The 25,604-nt window shown below is 46.2% G+C and overlaps 1 protein-coding gene across 1 annotated transcript; it reads left to right on the top strand.

Annotated features, from left to right (window-relative positions):
* The first annotated feature begins 454 nt into the window (after positions 1–454).
* Positions 455–16,321, top strand: Sft2d2 (SFT2 domain containing 2). Its single transcript, XM_032915066.1, has 8 exons — positions 455–589; positions 6,136–6,222; positions 6,420–6,499; positions 9,451–9,532; positions 10,433–10,468; positions 10,554–10,609; positions 12,352–12,381; positions 14,753–16,321. The coding sequence occupies exons 1-8, from the start codon at positions 527–529 to the stop codon at positions 14,790–14,792; spliced, it is 474 nt and encodes a 157-aa protein (XP_032770957.1). The 5' UTR covers positions 455–526; the 3' UTR covers positions 14,793–16,321.
* Positions 16,322–25,604: the final 9,283 nt, after the last annotated feature.

Raw genomic sequence — 25,604 nt, 5'->3', positions numbered from 1 at the left:
GGCATTGTCCAAGTCATACCTCCCGAGCCATTTCCCTTAGGAATTACGTAGGAATTCCTGCGTTTATGAATACGTTGCTACAGCCTGTTGCACACTGATTTGTTCCACTTAGCATGGGGAAAAATCTATATTTATAATTAATTACTTAATTTATAGATCTGCGGTGTACACTCAACCACCGGCGGATTAACTTCAGCATCCATGGATAAGTCTGCAAAAGGCCTGCTTTCTTCCAGGCCCTGGCACAATGTGGTGCTGGGCGCTGGAACGAATCCATGGAGGCCGGGAGCGCAGCCAGCTTTGGAGTTAGGTATCTGACCTCACCCCAACTCTTCCGGCCCCGCCCCAGGTGACCCCTAGGATCTCACCCAGGGGGCGTGGCTGGCGCGGGGCATGCCGGGCGGGCAGGTGGGCAGGTGCCTGGGCGGGGCGTGCCGTGGTTGGCGGCGGGTGGAGGGGCGGTGGCTGGGCACCCGGAAGAGTGGTCGGCAGAGCGAACGCCGAAGGCGGCGGTCCGAGCCCTGACATGGACAAGCTGAAGAAGGTGCTGAGCGGCCAGGACACCGAGGACCGCAGCGGTCTGTCTGAGGTGAGTGCAGCCGGGGAAGTTGGCATTTCTTGGAAAGCTGTCCTGCTCTCCTCCCGCCCGCGGCGCCGAGCTCTGCTGGGACACAGCCACAGGTGGCAGCGCGGGGCTCTTTGTGGAAGGCGTGGCTCCCGAACCCTCTCCAACATTCCCTCCGAAGGGCTTGGGGCTCTGAAGACCTCAGAAGTCTGTGGAGTGGGAGTGTGGGCCCCGGGACCTCCGGACTCCCCCCACCCCCGCCCAGCCCGACTGGCCAGGGAAAGCCCTTAGGAGTTGGGCGAGGCCGGCGGCCTTGGTAGAAGGATCCACTGTCGGATCTCGGACTGGTTTAGGTTGTGGGGTGTGAGATACAGACCTTATGCATACTGCTTTGTAATTTGTAAAACTCTGAACGCCTGACAACAGTGACCTACTTGGTTTTTGAGTCTCCAAGGTTACTTCCTAGACTATAGATTCCCAGTGAGACCGGAGATCGCCAGTGTGTTTGTTTTATTAGTAGAGCTTTGATGGCTCTGAAACTTGCCCACTAAGGCCCGGTGCTCCAGAGCGACTCAGAAAGTCATATTTTAGGTGCTTTGGAAGTTGGTTTACATTTTCTTCCTTGAAGACAGAATTGCGTTTTACTTAATGTACCTTTAGTCCCCGTTTCCCCTTCTGAGAAAGAAGGTTGTTGAACAAGATGCTATAACCCTTTCCCCTTGGAAATTGGAGTTCCTCTTTAATGCTTACTTGTTTTTTTTTTTTTTTTGTGATTTTCCCAACATTTCTGCTTTCACTCACTTCTGTGGTTGATTTTGTTTTTGTGTTTGCAAAAACACAACTGCACCTCAAAGGGAATAAGAAATTAATTTGAAGCAAAATAGGAGTCACCATGGCCCCAGGACAGATTCAGGTTACTGCAAATTCAGTGTTCCAACATGATAACAATTTGATAAGTTCTGAGAGTAACAGAACAAAGTAATAACTTAAGGTTCTTTTCAGACGCATCAGTGGAAGCATAAACAGGCAGTTAAGGCAGCGTGGAGGAATCTCAGCTGTAGCTCCGAGAGGCTAGCTGATGGCATTCTAAAACCTTATTAAGTTAATAAATTCCAAGGTTTTTTCTCCCTAGTAGTTACAGGTAGGTTAGTAACTGTTAGATCAACACAGGTAGGCAAGAAATGACTGCGGGGTGGGGGGGTTGGGGGTAAGGGGATTGGGGTTGGGGGTGGGGCTAACCATAGCCCAAGATTAGTTGCAGTTAGGCTCTGGAGCTGCAACTTCCCAACCTCTGCATGATCATTAAAATTCAAATCAGTGATTTTCATGTTTTAATTTTTAATTAAAAAAAAAATTCTGGCTTCTCGTGCACTTTCATATGAAATGAAGCCAAAGAATGTTCCAAGACTTTAGTTGACCCTCTTGTCACGTAAAGATAAGCTCTGTAGAAGTTACACACTGTGGTAGTCTTAGGGGAGACTGGTGGAGGGTGCAGTGTTGCCTGTGAGGTGGTGTTCACCTGTAGCAGTGGGCTGGCCTTCAGGAGTGAATAGTGTAGCCCCATTTGAAAACAAATCGCCTAGTGGTCCCTCCCCATTCCCCCCTTTTTTTTTTTTTTTTTTTTTTTTTTTTGGTTCTTTTTTTTTTTTTCGGAGCTGGGGACCGAACCCAGGGCCTTGCGCTTCCTAGGCAAGCTCTACCACTGAGCTAAATCCCAACCCCGTCTTCCCCTTTTTCCTAAATGGTGAATGCCTGTGTTGGATACAGTGAAGGGCTTTGATCTCCACTTAAACTCAGGCATATGTTACACCTATTTTTAAAGATTGTGGCTTCACTCGTTTGGAAATATTCTCAGTTTCCTCTTTCCTAGTAAGATTCCTGTTGATTGTGTCATCCTGTGGCCATTTCCAGGTCTTGAGCCCCAGGAAATGTTCTGTAGCTAATAGGGTTCCCATGGTTTTGAGCCTGGAAAAACTGAAGGATTCTGTGGTTAAATTCCTGTTTGTGTGGTTAGCTGGATGGGGTTGCTTTCAAGGCTCTTCAGTTATGTAACCTGTAAGAGGTTATCAGAAAAATTAAAAAATTTTTTCTAATTTATTTTAATGCCAGTAGAAAAAGTATGAAAACTTCTGTCTCCTCCTAGGTAGCTGTAAAGTTGGCAGGACCCACACACACAAACAGCCTTATGACATGAGTCTTTGAATTAACACCCGCCGTCATAATCACACTTAAGTCCTGGTTTCAGTGGAGTCCTTTCTGAAAGAACAGGCTTTCTGTTTTCTGGGCGGGGTTCTTGGGACAAGGAAGGTCTGAAGGGTGCCTAATCATACCTCACAGGCGTAAAACAGCATTCCTTTCTTACCGGTTGCCAGGCTCAGCTCCCTGGACCGCCCTTAGCTAGAGCTCTTGGCAGCAGCCTCTCTTCTTCTCCATCCTGGAGTCAAAGGCACCTTTGTGCGTGACAGCCAGTCAGACAGCTTGGGAGCACACTCCCTACACATTCTATCTAGGTACCGCTCTAGCCGTTTTGAGCTTTGCAAAAAGCTCCGTTCTGGCAGGGTTTCCAGAAACAACAGCTTAGAGGGAGATTTTTCCATCAACTGAATTCACTTTCAAAAATTGACAGAAAGTTCTTTCCTTTCACAGAGTCTGCTTAGAGGAAGTGGAACAAAAGCTCTCTCCTTTTTCCCTGACAGGACACATATAGTGGGAGACGTGGTGGCGAATTGTCCTGTTCCCTACCCTATGTCCCTATCCCCACTATCAGACAAGGTAGCATTTGGATGAGCATGCAGACGGCTCGTCTCCAGACATTTGTTGAACCTAAGTGTTACTCCAGTCCCATGGTAGAAAGCAGAACCATACTTTTTGGCAGAAATGCTTTCTCTTGCCAATGATTTTTTTTATTTATTTATTTATTTATTTATTTATTTATTTATTTATTTATTTTATTTTTTTTTTCCAGACAGGGTTTCTCTGTGTAGCCCTGACTTTTCTGGAACTTACTCTGTAGATCAGGCTGGCCTGGAACTGAGAGATCCATCTGCCTCTGCCTCCTGAAGGGATTGTTTGCTGTCACCACCTCCACTGTCTGTCTAAAGGGCCACTGCTAGTCTCCCAGTCAGTTGGGAATGGAACTCTGGTCTCCCGCATGAAAGGTGGGGATACTCATCACTGTGGTAACAAGGATGACTCTCGTCGGCGATTTTAATGCCTTTAAAGGCATGAATCTTCATGTCTTGCTTAGATTCCGGAATGTTACAAATGCCAAGGCTAGTTCAACTTGGATACTTCGCAGTTTATCGTCCTAAACAGAAAAAGGTTGAACTTTCTAGTGTGGGTATTGATGCTGGAGATCCTCAGGCCGTTAATTCACTGCTCTGAAACTCCTCTTTTCCTTCAGATGGCCTGGCTGTTTCCACCATTTCCTTCTGCTCTTGGTGGGAAATTAATTACACGAGTTAGTTGGAAGGCCTAACTTGATTGTCTAGGGCCCTGTCAAGGCTGTCGGCAGCATCCCACAGCTACTCTAGAGCTGGGGTGTTAAAACAGACTCTGCTAGGTGGACATGTAGCCTCTGCTTAGAAACACAGGTCCTAACATGGTACATGCCCTCCTTTTAAAATATGTATATTATGGACTATAGAAATTAAGTATATGGAATGAGTGGCATGACTACACTTTCATCAAACCTCTCTTTGCAACAGACACCATTACAAAAAGCCACAACCAAAGTACAGAGTTGTGGAGCCCAGTCCCAGTTGATAGTTCTACAGCAGAACTCTAGCACCTAAGGTTCAGGGGTCACAGTGGAAGAAGGGACAGAAAAACTTTAAGAGCCAGGGGATCAGGCAAGTTGCTGTAAGATTATGTCTTCCAGAAATGTCAGAAGTTACACCCTTGAGGTCTCACTAACAAGGCCTGAACAAGGGAAACGTCAATAGACATGCTAAAGTGGAAGGGGGAACTCAAGAGGCCTCAACCCCACACAACCACAGGCAACTGTGGAATGCTAGGAGCCAGTGAAACATCTTCCGCAGGGAGCATGCCAACTGGTCACCTAACACCAAGTGATCAGCTGAAAATGTACAAGTAACACCATGGAGGCTGAGCAGGTGGCATTTATGTACTTAGTAACACCCATGCACACACACACCATGGCCACCATCACCACTACCACCACCACCACCACCACCAACAGCAACAAAAGAACAATAACAATGACAAAAGAAAGAGGCCATGAGTCTGAAAGGAAGCAAGCCAGTGGTAGATATGTGAAAAAGTTCAAAGGGAGGAAAGGGAAGGGGGACATGATATAATTCTCTCAGTGTGTGTGTGTGTGTGTGTGTGTGTGTGTGTGTGTGTGTGTGGCATTGTCTGTGTCTGTGTCTGTGTAAACTGGGTGTGTGTGTCCATTTTTGCTTAAATGCCCTTCTCCTGGGTGATTATATAAACAGGGGAGAAGTCATCTTCCATTTTGACAAGTTGACTTGAGCCAGGGCCAGTCAGGGCTGAGGGAGTGGCCTCTTCTCCCTGGGTGGAGAGTAGTGGTTTTTCTTTGCACAGTGCCTGTCACACCTGGGCTCCTGCTTTGTCATCTCGTCCATCTGTGGGTTTGAACCCTCCTGTAAGTTGGAAATATTGGTCATTGGGAGCCATTGGGCCAACTTTTCTTTTTAGTAGGTTCTCCAGGAGTTTGGCCTTTCCTCCACCTGGAACATTCTCCAGTCAGGCTGAGAATTGGAGAATCAAGAGGTGGGTCGTGGTTTTTAGGGACCTCTTTGTGAGGCTGTGCTGCCCGTACGTAAGAAAAGGGGGGCATTGGTAAGTATCAGGTGCCTTCATCCTGGTCCCTGTCCTGACTTCAAGGGGTGGTAAGAGGGATAAGAGAACAATATGACAGTGTGCAGCCCTCACCCTCATCTTCTCCCATGACCCAGGCCCTGCCCGGCAGGCCACGCCCTTCTAGTTAGTTGTAGGCTTGTCCTGCCTGGACTGAAGTAAACCATGCTAAGGTCAGCCTCCTTGCTTGTGCTTGAAGCAGGAAGTCTCTGCCCTGGGGATGCCCCACCCGAGGCGCAGTAAACTTCTGTAAGCTGCTTGAGGGAAGAGTTGGGTCTGACAGGAGTTCATAGCTCTAAGAGCTGTGTGCGAAGGCTTTGTGTAGCTGTGAGTGTGTGGGGGTCTACAGTCCCTTCCTCCTTCCTTTCTTCCCTCCTCCTTTCTCCCTCCCCCTTCTTTCTTTTCTTCCTTCCCTAATGTTTTTGTCGTGTGTGTGTGTGTGTGTGTGTGTGTGTGTGTGTGCGCACACACATGCACGCACATGAGCAGCACTCAGGGGAGGCCAGGGGCCAACCTGCAGGGCTCATCTTCTTGTACCTTTATGTGGTTTCCAGGGAGGGAACTCTGGTGGACAGGCTTGCACTCCAAGCCCCTCTACCTGCTGAGCTGTCTCACCAGCTCAAAGCACTTCTATCGGCCTTTAAGACCATTTCTAAGTTAATTGTGTTTGTTAGTTTGTTTTCAGTAAGAGTGCACGCATGTATATAATTGTCGTTTTGGAACCGCAGGTTGTGGAGTCGTCATCACTCAGCTGGAGCACCAGGATAAAAGGCTTCATCGTGTGCTTTGCTCTAGGGATCCTGTGCTCACTGCTGGTAAGATTTCCTTCCATCCACTGCCTTTGCCTAGTTCCCTGCCATGACCTTCCCCTTTGCCCAGTTACTTTTCTCTTTGACACTTCATTAAATTGAGTGGATAAGGGGGAGGGAGATAGGAGGTAGGGAGGGCAGCCGTGTGGCTGGTGGGAGAGGTCGCTGTGCTCACGTGCAAATGTCCTCTGCTCCCCTTCTAGGGTACTCTTCTGCTGTGGGTGTCCAGGAAGGGACTCTTTGCAGTATTTTACACCCTGGGTAACATTACATCAATTGGGAGGTAACCTTTTTCTTGTCTCTTTTCTTCAACCTCGCTATTTAATAGAAGATAAAATAGCCATCATATCTGAGGGAGGAAGGGAGAAGGATTTTCCATGTTTTTAAGGATTCAGAAGAAGGAAGATAGCTACTTGGTATGTGTCACATTCATATAAAAAAAAAATCTTATGTTGTAGTTTATCTGCGTGACCCGGGAGAAAGCAGAAGTTGTGTCACCGGTACTTTAGCTGAGGGAACTGTGGCTCAAAGCATTGAGTAATTTCTCCCAGGTACATGATGTGGCCAGCCCTCCCTGTGTTGCTCTCACTGCCCTCAGAGACTGAGATGCAGCTGCTGCTTCTAAAAGGGAATCCCCAGGCGAGTGGCTGTGAGTCCAGCAGCTGGTCGCCATGTGGTGCCAGACCAGCCTGGGCTTGAGAACTGGGCTCCTGTGGCAAGGCACATGATAGGTGCTTTCCTGAGGAGGTCACCCATTCAGCCTACTTCAGGGGCACCCAGACTGGATTGACCTCGTTCACTCTGATACGTCACCTGGGCAGACAGTGCCAGTCCTGCCTCTGATGGAAATGCTGTCCTGCCCCTATCGGAATGCACTTCAGGAACGGCTGGGCCATCTTTCCTTCTCCTTTCCTCCCCTCCATCCCCCATGTTTTTATAAATAACTTCAGAGTCCTATGGGGAAGGGGGTGGAGGAGTCCAAGTTTTCCCACGTGTCATAATTACTCAGCCATAATTATTCAGCAGCTGCTGTCTTTTCTTACCTGGCTTTTTTCCTTGTCCTTGTGGTTGTTTGGCCCTGACTGCTTGATTTGGGGCCTACTGGGTAAGCAGTATGATCTGGATTCAGAGACTACAAAAGGTAGGCACAGTGGAACAGACTCACCAGCCAGGCCGAGAGACATGAACCAGTGAGACAGCAGATAATGGGAGAGAAGCTCTGAGAGGGCTGACCATCAGGGGCAGGGGCAGTTTCCTAAGGAAGGCGGTACCTGGACTGCTCTAAGCTCTGTCCACCTCCTTAGCAGCTTCCTACTCTGTTGGGGTTCCCCTCCCCTCTTCTTGCCTCTCTCTAGACCCTTCACCTCTGAGCTCAGGGGCCTTTGTTTATGGCCCTCCATGTGATTCTCTGCCCCTTCTCTGCAGATGGAATCCAAATGGTGCTCCTGGAATGTCTCCAGGCTTCCCTGTGCTGCTTCTCAGGCCATGCTCTGTCTGCCGTCCTGCCCATCTCTCTCCCCAGTATGGCAGATAACTTGCTTATTTGTCAGATCCTGGCTGTAATCTCACCTCCCGTGCGTGTGTGTGTGTGTGTGTGTGTGTGTGTGTGTGTGTGTATATATTTGTGAAGCTTTGCTGATTACCGCCTCCTTCCTGGAACTGATTATTCCTCCCTCCTCTGGGGCTCCTTCTGTCCCGTCTATACTTAAATGACAGCACAGGTTGCAATGATCTGTTAACACTGTATAAAATACTTGTCAAGGACTGCCTGCATTCGTACCTCACTGTCCCCAGTTGCACCCAAACCCTAGCACTGTACCTCCTTGACAGAATTAGGTGGGTGGTGGAATATATGATCTGGGATGGCTGGCTGATGCTTGCTTATTGATTGGTTGATTGATTGATTGAGACAGGTCTCTACATACCCCTGTCTGTCCTGGAACTCACCACATAGACTAGAATGGTCTGAAATTCACAGAGATCTGCCCATTTGTGTGCCACCATACCCAGCTGGTCTTAGCTTCTCCATCCTGGAGTTGTCATTAAGATGCTGGGCCTCAGGGATGTTGCCCTTGAAGCTTTCTCAGATACTAGCTTTTGTGGGTTTGCTTTGGGCCTACACTGTGGGTTCAATGTATAGTCTAGAGTGAGCCTAAGTGTACATGTATGCTGCTTACTTCAAAACAGCCTTCCTTAATGGGACAGACTCTATAGCAGGGCGGAGGGAAACACTGAAGGGGTGTTAGTTTTTGGTGTTACGAGGGATTTTGGCCCTTACGCAGAATCAATTTATACCTGTGTACCTTGTGTCTGCTCCTTATTCTGTTAGGTAAAGAAATTTCTGAGTGTGGACACTTAAGCTTAGAAAATAGCTTACTTCAAAGAGAGGCAGACATATTGTAAACAACAACAACAAACTGCCTTTTTGGAATGTTTAATGTCATCTGCTGTCACTTAAGTATTGAGTGTCACCTATAGGGAACTCCCACTGCTTGCCACTTGTGCACTTCTTTGGGATCCAGGAAGTGTGACTGAAGCCTGGTGCCTGCACTTGGTGTGTTAGGTGTGTGTCTGCTTCCCTTGTGACCTCTCTCTTCCATTAGCAAGCTCTCACATTCCCTTCACACATTCCCTTCCTACAGAACCACACTAAGGAGCCTCCAGAGTAGATGTGGGCTGAGCCCCAGCTCTTTGTCTTGCTGTGTGAGCTCAGTAACACCCATCTCAGACTCGTTGCGGGGCACACCAGCAACCGTAGTAGATGTTACTCTTCTGATTAAAACTCCTGGGGGTGCGATAGGGGAGACGTGTTCTACTTTTCAGTGCACCAGTCTGAACCTGTAAGGCACGTTTTAAGTCTGAGTCTTGGTTCGCCTCTGTGGTAGGTAGTAAGGAGGCAGAGTCATACCTTTCAGAGAGGATGGTGTGCAGTGTGGAGAGAGTTGTTCTGCAGCAGACTCTGCACTTATGCCCTGCTCTTAGCATTAGTTGGGTGACCTTGGTTCTGTAACCGCCTGGGCTTTTTCTTCCTCTCTAAAATGAGTGTACTAATTGTCCCTACTTCATAGGTCCTTGATGGATTAAATGAGGGCAGTGCACAAAAGGCCCGGAAGTCCAGTGCCTGGCAAGAGCTGTTCATACTAATACTATTCCTGTTGCTGCCGCAGGAGCTCCTGGGGAGGTGGCTGCTGTGGCTCTGTTCTGCCCCTAATGGCTTGTGTGTTTGCCTTGTAGTACCATGTTCCTCATGGGGCCACTGAAGCAGCTGAAGCGTATGTTTGAGCCTACCCGTCTCATCGCCACAATCCTGGTGCTGGTAAGGACAGACTGCTTTCCAGAGGCTTTGTGGAGGAGACCCTGCCCTTCCTTTTTCTGGTTTAAACAGGTTGTTTGGATTGGCCTTGAACTTACTGTTCCCTGCCTCACTTTGCAGAGTGCTAAGATCCCAGGCATGTACTGCCATGGATGGCTGGAAGGTTTTATTTTTATCTCAGCAGCACAGACTACATCTTTCTCTCTCTTTTTGACCCAGTTATCCATATAACTGTCAAACTCTTTCTGGATCCCATTCCCTAGATTCCTAGCAAATTATCAGTATTGTGGGATTTGATCAGCATACTTTTAATTTTACTTTTTATGCATCTCTCATTCACTCACAGAAGAGTGTCCTCCAAGGCCATGGCTATATTTGCCATTTATTTATGGTCTTTATGTGATGGGCACAGAAGGCTTGGGCACATTGAGTAAGGAATTATAGGTGAGTGAGTGGAAAGGCACAGGAGGTGGCTGGAACACCTATTTCTTTTTTCCAGCTTTCAGATGTAGGTGGCCTAACCAGTGTGTTGTGGAAAGGACATAGAGCAGTGTCAGGTGACAGGTAACCTGATAACAGGCTTCCTGGCTGTGAGGCTGACATCTCAAGTTGACCTTTGTTGTCAGACACCTCTTCTCTGAGGCCAGAACTGACAAGCGTTAAGCTGCAGAGGTTTGTGGCCAGCTAACTTGTGTCTTGAATGAGAAGGTTGGTGGTTGAACAGCTCGCCCAGATTCTTTGCAGACATTTAGGGAACGCTTAAATGTAGACGCTCAGCTTTCTTTCCTTCAACTGCATACATCTTTATTGTTGAGTTGGACTGCTTTTCCAGACGTGGTTGTTTGGATGGGTTAAACATTTTGAACAGCATTTCATTAATTTGTGTTTCCCATCTCTTTCTAGTTGTTTTTTGTACTCACTCTGTGCTCTGCCTTTTTGGTAAGTGTGAACTTTAGTGTTCTGTGACCTTTTTGGTTATAGCCCTTGCCACACACGTTCCAGTAACTGTGCCATTTTTCTCTAGTGGAATAAGGGACTTGCGCTCATCTTCTGTATTTTGCAGTCTTTGGCCTTGACGTGGTAAGTGACATCAGCGTCCCTTCCTTGTCCCCAGCCCTGCCTCTGACTCATGGAAGGAGAGGAGGGAGAACCCGTGTGTTGTGGGTGGGTGGGTTAGGAACGCCCAGAAGCTCTCGAGTTAAAGAGCTGTCACTAATGCACTAGAAGGCAGGTGTCAGAAGCCAGCCAGTGGACGCAGCCAACCACCAACAGATGGCGTTAGCGGCCAGTGGTCACCAGAGGCTGTGTTTGTGGCCACAGCATTTTGAGTTGTGAGATGTACAAATATTACTCAGGTATTCACGTCTGTTAAGTGCCCAGACAACGAAAGTGTTATAAGAGCTTATATCAAACAGACTCTACCTGGGAAGGATGCCGGTGAGAAAGTCAGCAATTGTGGCAGAGTGTGTTCTGTAGAAAGACACAGAGGGCATTGCCAGCTGAGCCAAGGGAACAGGAGCTGGCCAGTGGAAACCCATGTGGGTGTGGTGGCAGCATTCCCACTGGAGGCCAGTGACAGGGAACTTCAGGTGAAGACCAGGAAATTGTAACTCAAAGGCCAAGTCTAGTTAAAGGCTGACCAGAGACATGGCGTTTTAAAGCCATGAATGGAACTGTAGATACTTGGTTATTTAAACCTGGATTAACGTCCAAGGGAGATAGGAGTGAGGGGGTGGCATGTATCTAATCTGAGGTATCTGTGCCGCTTTGAAAGTTTAATCCGTGAGTAATGATATCTGGCAAAGTAGTTTTGGTACAATGTGATTATTCTATTTGAGATGAAATGTCTGCTAGGACAGGGAGAAAGGGAGGCCTGTGAGCATTCTAAATAGACTTCTCCTGGTCACCTCGTTAGTAGAAAGGAATCTTGAGAATGTAGACTCGATCCACTCCTCTTTTTTGGAACTTTGAACTTGGGAAGAAATACTCTGTCAAACTGCCTTTCAGAATTGACCATGTCCACAGGTAAATAAGCACGTGTACCTGGAAAGTGGGCGGTACGCAGAAGAATGGTGCCTGATTTTAATATGAGGCACTTTTGCTAGTAGACATTAGTAAGGGCCTGGCTTGATGGCCTGTGTTTATACTCTGGCTTTCTTCTGGGTACAGAAATTGGTTTCTACCTATACATGGCTCTTTCTCAAGCCAGTCCTAAGAGAGTCAGCATTCCTCTGGGCTCAGGAAAATGGTGATTGCCTTTGAACTGATCATTGCTACACTTGTCTTAAGTCTGACCAACTTACATCCTGGCTGGCACAGGGCAGGCATGGTTTTTCTTACAGGCAGTGTGGCTTGGGTTCTCGAAGCATTGTAAGCATTGTGCCAAAGTGCTTTTCTTTTTCTTTCTTTCTTTTTTTTTTTTGTTAGTGGGAGCAGGACAGAAGACTGATCTCACCTGGGTTGAAGATAAATTCTCCTGAGAATTATTATTATAAAGCATCAGAACACAACCTTTGAAGATTTTATTTTTAATTTCTGCAGATGCCATATGGGCGCCTGGGGTCTGCCTGTCTTAGGTGGTCACTACTGGCTCATGCGATTAAACAGGGCCACAGGCAAGGCTAAGGTCGGAGGGGTCGCAGTGATTTGAGTCCTTACTTTCCTCTGCCACATAGCTCCCACAGAGCAGGCATGGGAGTGTGAGCACGCACGTGAGTGCACATGGTGGGATAGATCACTGGGTGCTCACAGAGCCTCAGGAGCTTTCTGCTGGGGGCTTTCCCACTGCCCCCATTTGATCTTTGGTTTGTTTTCCTTTGTAGGTATAGCCTTTCCTACATACCGTATGCAAGGTAAGACTATGTATTTGGGTATCGGGTTTCTTTGATTTGTAAACCCTGATGTGTTTACTTGGGGCTTTTAATTTTTTAAAAGGTTTACTTATTTTTTTAAAGTGTATTTTGCCTGCGTGTATATCTATTTACCATATGTGTGCATTTTCTGTGGAGGTTAGAAGAGGGGTTTGAAGCCCCTGAAACTGGAATTAACAATGGCGATAAGCTGCCATGGGGGGCTGGGAATTGAACCTGGGTTCCCTGGAAGAGCAACGAGTACTCTTAGCCACTGGACCGTCTCTCCAGCTCCCGATAATGGTGTTTAGTTTGGAGATTTTAGTTGAGTTGCAGAGAATGCATATTCTTTTTTTTTTTTTGGTTTTTTTTTTCGGGGCTGGGGCCCGAACCTAGGGCTTTGCGCTTCCTAGGCAAGCGCTCTACCACTGAGCTAAATCCTCAACCGAGAATGCATATTCTTTATCTATCTTTACTAAAATTCTTTGAGCTAGATAGGCACAGTTCACATGTCTGTTTTATAGATCAGTATGGGAAGGGCCACGCTTCTCCTGATCTCATCTGTGATGACCTTAGCTAGTGATGTGTTGACCAGACTGAGTTCCTGGTGTTTGGGGCATTCGACTCTAATGGAAAGTACTTGGGTGCACATAGTGTTCCTTTAATCTGTAGCTTCGAGGTGATGATTTGAAAGGTGATCAGTTTTGTGTAACTAAGGAAGAGCTATGGGGTCCCCAGTGCTTGCCTGTTTCCTTAAAATTTTCAGAAGAGTCTAAAGAGAAGGTAGGGTCAGGACCCTGGGGGAACAGTGCTTCCTGGTTAGTGGGTTTGGTGACTCTTGACCACCAAGACTCAGAGGAGACATTGAAAGCTGGAGTGTGTGGGGCTAGCACATACCCAGAGGCTTGGGAGTTTGTTAAATAACCACTTTTGATGGTGGGCTTTTCTGTTAGCCACAGGGCCTTTGCCTCTGATTCTACTCTAATGAAGCCACTTAATTTCATTCTTCTTGGTCATCTACTGAATAAAAATGTTTTCCATAATTGTGTTGAGGAAATGAAAGATTGTGCAGGGACTGGGGAAGAGGTAGGACATTATGTCTTGTACATTCCAGGTCTCCTGCTGACGGGGATTGAAGGTGTTTTGGAGAGAGGCTAACAAGCTGACGAGGAGTACTTTTGTGCATGGGTCCCAGGAGTATAACTGTTGTGAAATATGGCCTTTGGGGCAGGGAAGAACTTATTCTGAGAGGAATATGGCAGGGCTATTCCAGAAGTTAGCTTGCTATGTGTAAGAAACCAAGGTCATCTATATCTGAGCATCTAATGAAGTATTTATCAGTTTGGCAAGTTTGACCATATCTTGGTGCCTAAGCTGCCTAGACCCAGTGAAAATGAAAATGTGGGCTTTTGCTGGGCATGGTGCTGCATGCTTTTACTCCCAGCACTCAGGAGGCAGAGGTGGGTGGAGCTCAAGGCTACCCTGGCTTTCTGAGCAAGTTCCAGGACAGCCAGGGCTAAGATAAGTCATCAAGGTATTAACCAGAGTGGACCTTTCTAAGCACAGAGCCTAGTGTAGTCCACAAAACTGACGTTGTTTGGTGTCTTTCCTTAGGGTTTCTGAATTGATCAGGATGGGCATGTACGAGGGACAGAAATGATATGATTCTTTTTGAACGAGTGAGCTTTGTTGAGCCCCAAAGATGTTTCCTTTAGTAGGGAGGAATCACAAAGTGAGTTCTAAGTGTTGCTTTTAGAATAGGTTTTCCCAGTGTCCACAGAGCATATCACAACAGCTGTACACCAAGGACAGTGTCCTTACACTGCCAGGTATAGTGAAGAGAAGGATCTGCGCTGACAGTGAGCTGTCTGCCGAGTCCCAGGCAGCCTGTTAGTAATGCTCAGTGCCTGCACACGTCTTCTTGTGCCAGTGACCTGAAGATGTTCCTTCAAAGTCTTCTGCTGCTTGCTAGCCATGAAGGACAGGCCCGGTGACTAAACCTTAATGATGTCAGTGTGTTCTTTGATTGACTGATATGAAAACACTGCAGTGTCTTCCTTACTCTCTGATATTCTGTTCTATCTTCCTCTCCCTATCATAACATTTGCTACATGCCTATTCTTTGCCACGTACTAGCCCTCATGGGCAGTCTGCAGGGTGCATGACCACACCCCAGCTGACAGATAAGGAATTTATAAACTCCAGCACGACCAGTAATTTGCCCAGGAGCAAATTGCTAAGAAATGTTGGTGTAAGTTCAGTGGAGTAGGTCCGACCTCACTGTTTTCCCTTCAGCAGCGTGGTACCCTGGGAAATGCTCGAGACAGGTCATGAGTGTTCATGTCCCATTCATCTCTGTGTCTTTCCTTCCTAGGGACGCTGTGAAGAAGTGCTTTGCCGTGTGTCTTACGTAACATGCTGCCGGCGTGCAGGGAGCACTGTGGACAGAAGCTGATGGACTGTGCTGTACATACCCTCTAAGCCTCTGTCGCACAGACACGTGCCTTCCACTTGTGGCAGTGTGTTCCTTGCAGTTCGGACATTTTTGAGGGTTGCCTGTGGGAGCCGTCATGAGTCCTAAACCTTAATGTCTATAACACAATGGAGGTTCTGTGGCTTGTGTAGACAACTCTAGTGACTGTTCTCCTCTGGGAGGTGTCCCACCGAGTTCTCCCAGAGCAGTCTTTGTCCAATAGCAGCCCATAAACCTCAGGAGCCTCTGGTTCCCAGGCGGCAGGAAGGTCTAGCAGGGCTTCTGGTGGGGCAGCAGGAACTACAGAATTTAAAGATTTGCCCCTTATCAAGAAACCATGGGCCCAGCCCCACACGGCATCTTCCCTGGTGTCTGAGAGCAAGTTATCCTGCCTGTCTTAAGACCCGGAGAGCCTGCCCTGGATACATTGTTCCTTTCCCTGGGTGGCACCTTCTTGCTGTTCTGAATCACGGCTGGCTAGTGTCCAATGTGGATTCTTTCTCTTGCCCTCACCCTCCCATATCTGTCTTGTGACCTTGGGACACTGGTTAATTGAGAGTGAGGTAGTGACCTAAAATGCTGTTTCCTTTTGGACAAGAGCCATTAGAAAGTGAAAAATCTTCATGTTCCTCACTTGGTTTGGTTTCCTTCATTATTTATAAATGTTTACTTTCCGTTCTTTGCTGGAGTTGGGATAAGGAAAGTGCGTGGAAGACAGATCCCTCGTGGGCCAGCGAGAATCAGGCATGCCTGCCAAGCAACCTAAGGGCTCCAGCACTGGCACGGGGTCCGCACTGGACACTGGTGGTCAGCCCGTAGGTGGTGGTGCTGCAGCTGAGTGCCTAACCACACACAGCGTTCTTGTGTTGGGGATCTCATCTGCTCCTCACGAGGGCCGTGCGAGTTGTCTCACTGCAGTCAGAGCCGGGACTCAGGCTGGTTTCCACATCACCTGGAGCTCCAGCTCTGGCCTGACTCAGTTCCTGCTATGACTCTGTGTATCCTGGCATGGCTCTGCTCAGAGCCCCCGTCACCTCTCGTAAACCTGTTCTTGTTTTCATCCTCCTAGCCTGGATCTTTTCTGATGCAGCATCTGTGTCACTTGAGCTCCCTGCTCCCTCGTTTTGCTTTTGGGCAGCTTCCCTCTGCATCTGTAGGATGGCTACCATCCTATGGTCCCTTGTAGCTGCTCAGTACTTCCTTGTTTTGACAGCTTGAGGTCCTGGAAGTCTAGGTTTGCCCTTTGCTCTTTGCTCAGGGCTGGCTGTTCTACTTTGACCTCTGTCTTATCACTGCCAGACCAGAGGAGGCGAGCACTCTCGTCTCTACAGTTGTGGCCAGTTGCTGAACTGTGGCTAATGGCTGTCTTTTCTCCTGAGATGGAGAAGTGTGGACAGGCTGATCGGGACTAGGGCAGAGGTTAGCTCAGTCTTTCTAGATTCTTGCCATGCTGTTGAAGGCATCGAGAAGTCTTCAGTCAGGAAGCAAAATTATATGCTACCTTCTAGCTATGTGAGGCACATTCATGTCCCAGGAGCCTTGGGAACCAGTTCAGGTCTCAGAAGGGCTCAGGGGTGAGAAGGACCCTTGGGGAGTTTAGGAGTACCCATGGTTCCTAGCTGACATGAGGGTACGGTCACAAGCTCCAACTACCTTGTGGTCATGCACCTAAAAGGCTGACCTCTCCACGCCCTTGTCGATGAGTGGGCTTGAGCCCAGGTATATTTTAAAGATGTTAGCAAGGCTGAATAGCATGGCAGTGTGAATGTGGGCTTAGAAAATAATCAGATCCAGATGTGAGCTGTGGGCTGACAGAGGCTGCTGGCTCGCTGGAGGATGCCAGTGAAGGGGAACGCATCAAGTGCTTGGTGTGCACACAGCAAGCTGAGTCTCCATGAGCCAACTGATGACTGCCGAAGGTGCTGTCTGGGTGCGTGCCCTTTAATTTGTCTAACTTACTTAATTCATCCATACAGTCCATCACTGTAGACTGCCAAACATTGTCTCACTGAATGGTCATGGTGACTGTCAGGCAACAGATAACTTCCTTCATCATCATAAAGTAGTAGCAGCATCAGAAACTCCCACAAGCAGGGGCGTCATTGAGGAGGCTCTAGGTTGAGATCAAGTCTTGGATAAAAGGCTTTGGCCTAATTCCCACAGCTTGTGGTCAGTTTGCCTCAACAGCTTGAGTGGACACATGTAAGCATCTTGGATGACTGTCTTCCAGTGTCTTCCAAACTCCCAGATTTTTTTCTTCAGTTGCCTTATCTCTTGGTTTCTAACCCTGCTTTTATTGGACCACGGAAGGAAGAAAGCCACTTCAGGTCTGCTGCGTCTCCTACCAAGCCAGTAGCTTTGATTAAAAGCAGCTTAGTGAGTGAGGCTGAGGCGAAGAGTTAGCCTCTGACTATGGCTGTGGGTGTCGTCTGTTTCTTTTTCCTTCCCTTCATTCTCCCCCATTCACTGCCCAGTGAGCAGGGCATCCCTATGCTGCCAAGCGATGGAAACTGTTGAGTGACCACTGTAGAAGCAATGTGGTCCTCAGGCTGTGTTTCCAGTTGTGGGGGACGTCTGGCCTGATGTTGCCTTCCCTGGGCTGCAGTCTGGGGAGTGCTTCACTGAGAGCACCATTGCGCCTCCAGGAAGTAGCTTTGGGTCCCCTTGGCTGGTCCTCCCTCTACTCCAGGTTGATTGTTGGGACGCTGTGGGGTGAGTGCCTGCTCACTGAGTTCTGTCTCTCTCACTGTGCCTTTTCACAGACCAAGCTCTAAGGGAGCTTTTGTCAATCCTGCTCCTCTGTATGGCTGCCGCTCTAAAAATCTTGTCTTGGGGAAGGGTGAGATATATTTCCAGCTTGGCATTTTCACCATGGAGATTGCTCAGCGCTTGGGTGTTGGTGATGTTGTGGATCATGTCTTAATTGCCGCCTTCCCTTCCACATAGTTACTGCAGGCTGAGAGAACAAGACACGAAATCATGAACTGCATTCCCTATAAAGTTCCTTTTTAATACTTTAGTTAGAATAAATAACTAGCAGTGGGACGATATCTGAAACAGATGTGAAGAGCTGGGCTGGTTTGGCTTTTGTTGCTGGTGTCCCTGTGAGTGATAGGTTTTGCCATGTATGAGAGGAGACTTGGTGGAATGAATCGGCCAGTCGAGGTCCACTCATGGCTGTGGCTTTCCTTTCCTGTGTGGACCTCTGTCTATCCTGACTTTACACTTCCTCTGGACAGTAGAGTCGGTTGTATACCCTTTACATTCACAGCCAAGCCTAAGACTTAATTTTTAGTTAATTAAATAAAAAAATCAGTGTTTAAAGCAGTATAAAGATGTGTGCTAGACTTTGTGGCAGTTTTTTTTTTTTTTTTTTTTTTTTTTCTTGGGGACCGAACAGGGGCCTTGCGCTTGCAGGGCGCTCTACCACTGAGCTAAATCCCCAACCCTGGCAGTTTTATTTTTAATGTTCAAGTTATTTTTTTGTAAGTTTAATATGTGCTATAGCTTACAGATAACATTCTTTTAAAAGTGAATGAAGCTTAGCTGAAATTCATTGCAAATATACACCCCCCTCCCCGCCCCCTAGACATCTAAATTGCTTAGGAAGTTTTATTAAAAGGATTGCTTCGGGGTGATCTTGAAGTACCTGCCAGCTCATTTTTTGCGTTGAGTCTTGTGTTTGTAGGCTAGCGAAGGGGGAACACAGTGGAGTTTGTTAAATCCCAGTTCACTCAGGACGGGCAGTTCCACGTTTGAGTATTTCCAGCCCTGCTGGGACTGAGAGACACTTGAAATTACTGGTAGCAGAGCCGTCATCATGTAAGTTGACAGTCAGATCCCTTCTAGCAGGAGCTGGTAGCTGGCTGGTAGACTTGGGTATGTTTAGCAGGCTTCTCTGCAAACTGGCTGACCTGAAACCAGAGAAAAGAGGCCCCATACATAGAAATCCTGTTGAGGATGAGAGGTCAGCCCATGGCATCATAACAAATAGTGACAAATGCTCTGTGTTCAGAGTAATGAATAGAACGCTTGCCTAGCGTGCGTGGAGCCTGGGGTCCAATCTCTGCAAATGCATACACTGGCCATGGTGGCGCATGTCTGTTATCCCGGACCCAGGGGAGGTAGAGGCAGGAGGGTTTAGAGTATATTAGACCCTATCTTAAAGAGAGAGAAAAAGAATCAAAGACCAAGTCTGGTGTTTGGGTCCATGCACATGGCTCTGTCAAATGTTCAGAATGTTTTTTGGGTTTTTTTCGGGCTTTTTCATCATGTTTGCTTAGCTTGAATAAGGAAAGGTAAACAAACAAACAAACAGAAAACAAGCAGAACCTCCCTGAGCTCCATCCTTTGTAACTGATTGTGAAGTTGCTAGCGAGGGTGTGCAGAGGCCAGCGATGAGGGCACTGCACCCTTGTGTAGGCCTTGGTCACCTGAGCACACTCCCCAGCAGCAAAGCCAAATCCAAATGACCGACGTGGGTTTGTATGCCTTCAGAACACTGTATCTGTCCCAATACAGTGAGCTTTTAAAACACATTGTTAAAAAAAAAAAACACAAACAATTTTTATAATTGTGTAGGTGTAGTTGATTTTGAATGCTACTGATTGTATAACTGAATTTTTATATTCAAAATATATATTCTTGAATACTGCCTTTTCTGTCTTGAGGCTCTGGTTCATGTTCTCTTTTGACTCCTTTCAAAGAGAAAGAGTGTTGCTGGAGAGAGCTACCTCTCCCTTACACGGCTATTTTCTCCTTTTTCTTTTCTCCAATAAATGGTAGCTTCATGATCCTTAACGGAACTAGTGTTGTCTCTTACTCATGTCTGTTACTCTGGGACTCGCTGAACCAAACAGCTGTAAGATGATGTCTAAGTGTGTATACACTGTGTTTACACACCCGCCCCCTTCCCAATACACACACACAGTTGCTATGTAGTCTTTTTCTCAAAGAGTGTAACATTGATCTGAGGACACCAGCATTTGTGCCTCTCTGACACTGCATACCCCATGACCGGCAACTTTATGCTCCCACTGCCATGATTGCCCACCCCTCAGACCAACGGTCAGATATGCCATTCCATAAGTAAGGTGCTCCCTGTCCGGTATTCTGTCCTGTCAGTGCTAGAAGTAACCAACACACACACACGACAACGTGGCTCTTCAAAAGATCACATTTCATCTATTGAATGCAAAGATGGTAAAATAGGTAAAATGCCAGGAAGGGGTCATAAGGTTGCTAATGAAAAAGAAGAACTCAGAAGACAAGAAGTTACGGCCGAGTCCTGGAGAGAAGGGAGCAGTCAAGAAGAAGGTCAGCAGAGTAGATGAAGGGATCAGAAGCATGGGGAAGAGCAGTGCGGGGCAGTGAGTCAGGACATTAAAATTCTGAAAAACAAAGGTCACAACCAAAAATATTAGAAACGAAAATCTCCACAAACTAAAACCAAACAGAACTGGAAATGCCACAAATTGAACAAGCAGAAAATGAGTGTTGGCGATGGAGCACAAGATTGAGGAAATACTTCATCTAAACATCAATAAAGAGAAAAAACAAAAAAACAAAAACAGGCATGGCTACAGTGTCCCACAACTCAGTAAAATCAAGATGCCAAACCTGAGAATCTATAGGATGTAGGAAACTTAGGTAAACACTGAAGGCGTAGAGGCTCTATTCCGTGAAATTATAGCAGAACATCTCCAGATATAGGGAGAGACATTTAAAAAAGAACAAACTTTACAGGGGAACTTCTTCACAACAGTCCAGGTTATAAAGACAAAAAAATACTAAAATCTGTAGGGGAAAACACCAACCCACCCAGAAAGGCACAGACTGAATAACAGCAGATCCCTTGTCAGCAACTGTAAAAGCCAGGAAAACACATTTCAAGCCTAGAAAGTAGATAACTACGAGATTGCTATCGCCAGCTGAGGCCACTTGAATGAAAAGTGTCCCCATAGGCTCCTGTATTTGAAGACTTACTTTGGGGTAAGTTTGTTTGGGGAGGTTTCAGAACTTTTCAGTCCTTAGATGTAGGAGGTGGAAACTTGCTGGAGGAATATGTCACTGGAGCAGGCTTTGAGAGTTTATAACCATGCCACACTTCCTGTTCTCTCCGTTTCCTGTATGTGAAGGAAAGTTTTGTGTCCAGCCAGCTTCTTGTCCCTCCTGCCCTGCTTTTCCAGCTATGATGGACATCTAGCCCCTTTACACCATAAGCCAAAATAAACTTATTTAATTGCTCTTGGTCGTGTGGTATTTTTTCATAGCAAAGGAGAGGTAACTATCACACTTTGTTTAAATGCTAGAAAAATAGGACATTTTGAGACAAGCACAGCCTAAGGCAGTTCTTGATCACACCAATCCACTGCAGAACCAAATTATAGAAATGCTGTACACAGAGAAGGAAGAAAGCCTCAACCATGAGAGCACAGGAAAGATACCGTGAGAGGAACTGGTAAAAGTGCTATGAAGGAGTCTGTCACGTCCAACACAGTAGACTAGGAAACACGCCTATAGAGACTAAAGAACAATCCAACCAGAGAAACATGTAATAAAATTACAAAAATGAGTAAAGCTTTCCTGGTAACCTTAAATGTAAATGGCTCTAGCTTCCAATCAACATTAACCGATTAACATGATCAAAAGTTACATCCAGCTCCTTGTTGTCTCCAAGAAATGAACTACACTGATGGATACCCATCTGCTCCAGGTTAAAGGATAGAAAGTAAAAGGGAATAGAAGCCAAAAAGAAGCTGGAATAGACACAGACCACAATTAGAAGAGATAAACAAGATCATTACATAGTAATAAAAGGGATCAAGAAGTTATAACAATTATAAGTGCATGTGCCTCCAATATTGGAGCTCCTAGTTACATGGGAGTAATTGATGGACATAGAAGATCAGATTAACACACTGATAATGATTTCAATGCTCTAGTCTCCAGATCGCTAGACCATCCAAACCAAAAGTCAAACCTCAGACTTAAAACAGGCTAAATGGGTTTTAACAGTACTCTAGAATACACCAAGCATTGTTCTAGCAGCCCTAAAGCAGCACATTCTAGGACATGGAGCAAATCATAAGACATAAGAGAATAAAAATAATTTCCTTTATATCATAGAATAATACTGCAAGTCAATAGTAAGAGAAACTGCACAATAGAGAAAGCAATAATTTTCTGAGTGACCAAAGTATTGAAGAAATCAGGGAGGGAAGTTAAATTCCTAGAATCAAAGGAAAATGAAAGCACAACTTGCCAGAATCTTGGGGATAGTTTAAAGTTAGAATTAACTAAGAGGAAAGTTTATAGCTATATATATATATATGCTCACATTAAAAATCCAGAAAGAGCTCTGATAGACAAGAGGTCAACTCAAACTCAAAAAACAGCAGACGGCAAGAAATAATAAGTAATGGAGTGATGAGATGGAGAAAAACCAATCGAGAGAAGAATTGGTGTTTGGATAAAATAAATGGGGTGGACAAACCCTTAGCCAAACACAGGAGAGAGAGAGGAGAGAGAGAGAGAGAGAGAGAGAGAGAGAGAGAGAGAGAGAGAGAGAGAGAGAGAGAGAGCTTAAATCAATAGAATTAGAGCTGTAAAGGGAGAGATAGCAACAGATTCCCTGGAAGTATGATCACTTACTTAGTACTATTTTAAAAACATCTAAAAAACAAACCTGGAAAATCTAGAAGAAATGGATAAATTCTGATAGACATGACCTACTAAAAATCCAGAGTACACTGTAAAAAATTCACAACAGGCAATGAGACTGAAGCAATAATGAGAAGTCTACCCACAATGAAAAGCCCTCAGACCAGATAGACTCACAGTGAAATCTGCTATACTTAAAGAAGGGCCAACTCCAACACTTTGCAAACCGTGGTATGAAGGGACTGTCCTAAACTCACTCTACACAGACAACATCATCCTGCGACCAAAGCTAGATGAGGACACATCAAAAAAGTGGCACACGGGCCACTGTGTGCCTTAGGACATGGTGGTACTATCAGATGTCAGCTAGACTGAACACTTTAATTAACAGTGCGTCACCTCACCCCCACCCTCCGACAATGAGCCCTGCTGGACCTGTGAGACAGCAGTCAAGTAGTCGGGCAGAAGAGCAACACCTTCACCCTGATTAGCCACATCCGTCTGTCTGTCCATCTGTCTGTCCGTCTGTCTGTCTGTCTATCGGTCTGTCTGTCTGTCCTTACTTATAAGACCAAGTGTTTAATTTGTGGCTTATGATTCCAGACTGTCAGAGATAATTTTCCTATGAACATAATGCAGATGTCTCAATAAACGTTCTGCAGATTGAATTCCAGAACACATTAAAACCATCACACACCTGACTAAGCTACTTTCATTCTAAGGATGCGAGTTGGTTTCAACGTACACAGATGGCCGTATAAGTAGACTGATGGGCAGAGGCTGCTCGATCCTCTCACCCAACGCAGAAAGGGCCTTTGACAAGGGTAAACATCTTATCATTAGAGGCCCCTCAAAGTCAGGATAGAATGAACATACTTCAGCATTCTAACTCCTGACCCACTTCTGGAGTGCTGGGGTTAGAGACCCAGGCCACCGCCCCTGGCTTCTTTTGTGGTTTTTAGTGAAGTGTTTTTATAATTGCAGTTTCTCTAGTCGCTTAGTACTGCTGCCACTCCCTGGTCTGCTCCTTAGTACTCTCTGTTTGCAAAGCATATTCATGGTTGAGGCAAAATAAAAATTTAAATACCAGTGTAGAGTTTGACTGTTTGTGTTAGTAAGCAGTAGTAAAATCGTCCTAACCTGTACTGCCAGCCTTTTTGTTTAAGTAGCTGTTTACGTTGTCTTCGTATCTCCTTCATTGTTTTATTGCATTTATTGGTTGGTTATTTTAAAACTTGTTCCACCTCTCTCTCTCTTTTTTTCTTTTTTTTCTGAGACAGAGCTTGAATTTTACTGTGTAGCCCCGGCTGTCCTGGAACTTGCTCTGCAGACCAGTCTGGCCTTGAACTCAACAGAAACTCTCCTGCCTCTGCCTTCCGAGTGCTGCAGTGAAAGCCTGCTTGCTCCCTCAACCCCCACACACTCCAGTAGCAATGAGAACCGTGTAGTATTGGGGCACCAGGCAGTGATTACCCAGACAGCACTGTGTACATCTTTAACACATCCAGGCACTGGGTTCCTTTCTTCTCAGACATTTGGCGGGTTCCGTTTTATTTTGACTCTGTTACTTCTTCCCAACTTCTATGTTTTCAAGTATTTTCATTCAGTGTGTACTTAAACCTACTCAGGACTGATGTCTCTCAGTGAATGTGCTTTTCATTGTTCTCTGCTCCTTCCGATTCCTCTGATGTTTAATCGGAGATAATTTTCCTTTTGACTGAAGAACATGCCATATTATTTCTGGTAGTCCAAGTGGCAGATTGCTCTTAAACAAAGCAAAACACAAAAAACCCAAAAGGCCCCATTCGTTTATTTCTTTAGTATTCCACCTAACACAGAAAAGACACTTAAACTATTTGCTGAATGAATGAAAGTATGAATTTGTAAAGGAGTCTGAATGCACGAGCAGCCTACAGACAGTTTGCTTTTCTGTATAGAAGACTGAAGCATCTTTTGAGGCCTCTCCAAGAACATGTGGCTTGCTTTCCTCAGTCGTCATGCCCAACCTCCACTTGTTTCTTAGTGTGTCTTCTCTGCGTTAGCTCTGCAAAGGTCTGGTGGATTTATGATAACAACCGTAGTCAAAGTTCTCTTAGTTTTTTCACCTAGATGATCAATTGAATTTATTCCTTCTTTTAAAGATTTGTTTTATGCGGAAGAGTCTTTTGCCTGAGTGTTCGTATATGCATCGCATGTGTGCAGTATCCACAGAGGCCAGAAGAGGGCGCTAGATTCCCTCAGATTTGGATTTACAGATGTTTATGAGCGTCTGAGTGAGTGCCGGGAACTGAGCTCTGGAAGAGCAAGTGCCCTCATCTACTGAGCCATCTGTCTAGTTCCCAATCCTTCTTGTCATTATTAGAGATTAATGTGGAGGTTTAGAATGAGGTTCTCATAGGCACTTGGAAACAGTGCAGAAATAAAATTTTGTGTAATGTTTCTGTTGAAAACTAATGGGCATTCAGGACTCAGTGAGCTGGTTTGCTGGCTGCTTGCAAAATCTAACCTTTCAGACGTGGGAAGGATGCATTATTGGTATGGGAGGTTATCTTAAAGACTTCTATGACATTGTATTGGAACTGACCCCAGACACTAATGAAAGGGTAATCCTCCCTAAATCACCCCAAAGCTAGTAATCCCTGGGGCCGTGTGCCGGTGATTAAAAAAGAGAGGTAAGAACAGCTGTCTTTTTGTTCGGTTTAATTCCATCCCTGTACCTGGGTGGGTGTTAATTTCCTGGTGGCGCTGGCTGAGGGAGAAGGTGGTGTTAGGTTTCTGCAGGGACTGAATGTGCAGATGTGGGTTCTGCCTGGTGTGTGAGTGGGGAACAGCACAGTTAGTTCGGTGGGGCTCAGGCTTGTGAGCTCAGGTTGCCTACCTTTTAATTTCTGCCCTTTAAGTTGGACACTCGGGCCACCGTGTGCCTTAGGACATGGCGGTACTATCAGGTGTCAGCTAGACTGAACACTTTAATTAACAGTGCGTCACCTCACCCCCACCCTCCGACAATGAGCCCTGCTGGACCTGTGAGACCAAAGTCAAGTAGTCAGGCAGAAGAGCAACACCTTCACCCTGATCAGCCACATCCGTC

The sequence above is a fragment of the Rattus rattus genome, chromosome 10, assembly GCF_011064425.1.
Source record: "Rattus rattus isolate New Zealand chromosome 10, Rrattus_CSIRO_v1, whole genome shotgun sequence".
NCBI classification, from domain to species: domain Eukaryota; kingdom Metazoa; phylum Chordata; class Mammalia; order Rodentia; family Muridae; genus Rattus; species Rattus rattus.
Note: the sequence above shows the minus strand (reverse complement) of the source record. Positions and strands in the feature narration are given on the sequence as shown.

What these genes read in the sequence shown, in the direction of transcription:
- Sft2d2 (XM_032915066.1), top strand. Translation starts at nt 527, where the DNA reads ATGGACAAGCTGAAGAAGGTGCTGAGCGGCCAGGACACCGAGGACCGC. An exon ending in AACATTACATCAATTGGGAG is followed by an intron (nt 6,500 to 9,450) that starts GTAACCTTTTTC and finishes TTTGCCTTGTAG; the next exon opens with TACCATGTTCCTCATGGGGC. An exon ending in TCGCCACAATCCTGGTGCTG is followed by an intron (nt 9,533 to 10,432) that starts GTAAGGACAGAC and finishes ATCTCTTTCTAG; the next exon opens with TTGTTTTTTGTACTCACTCT.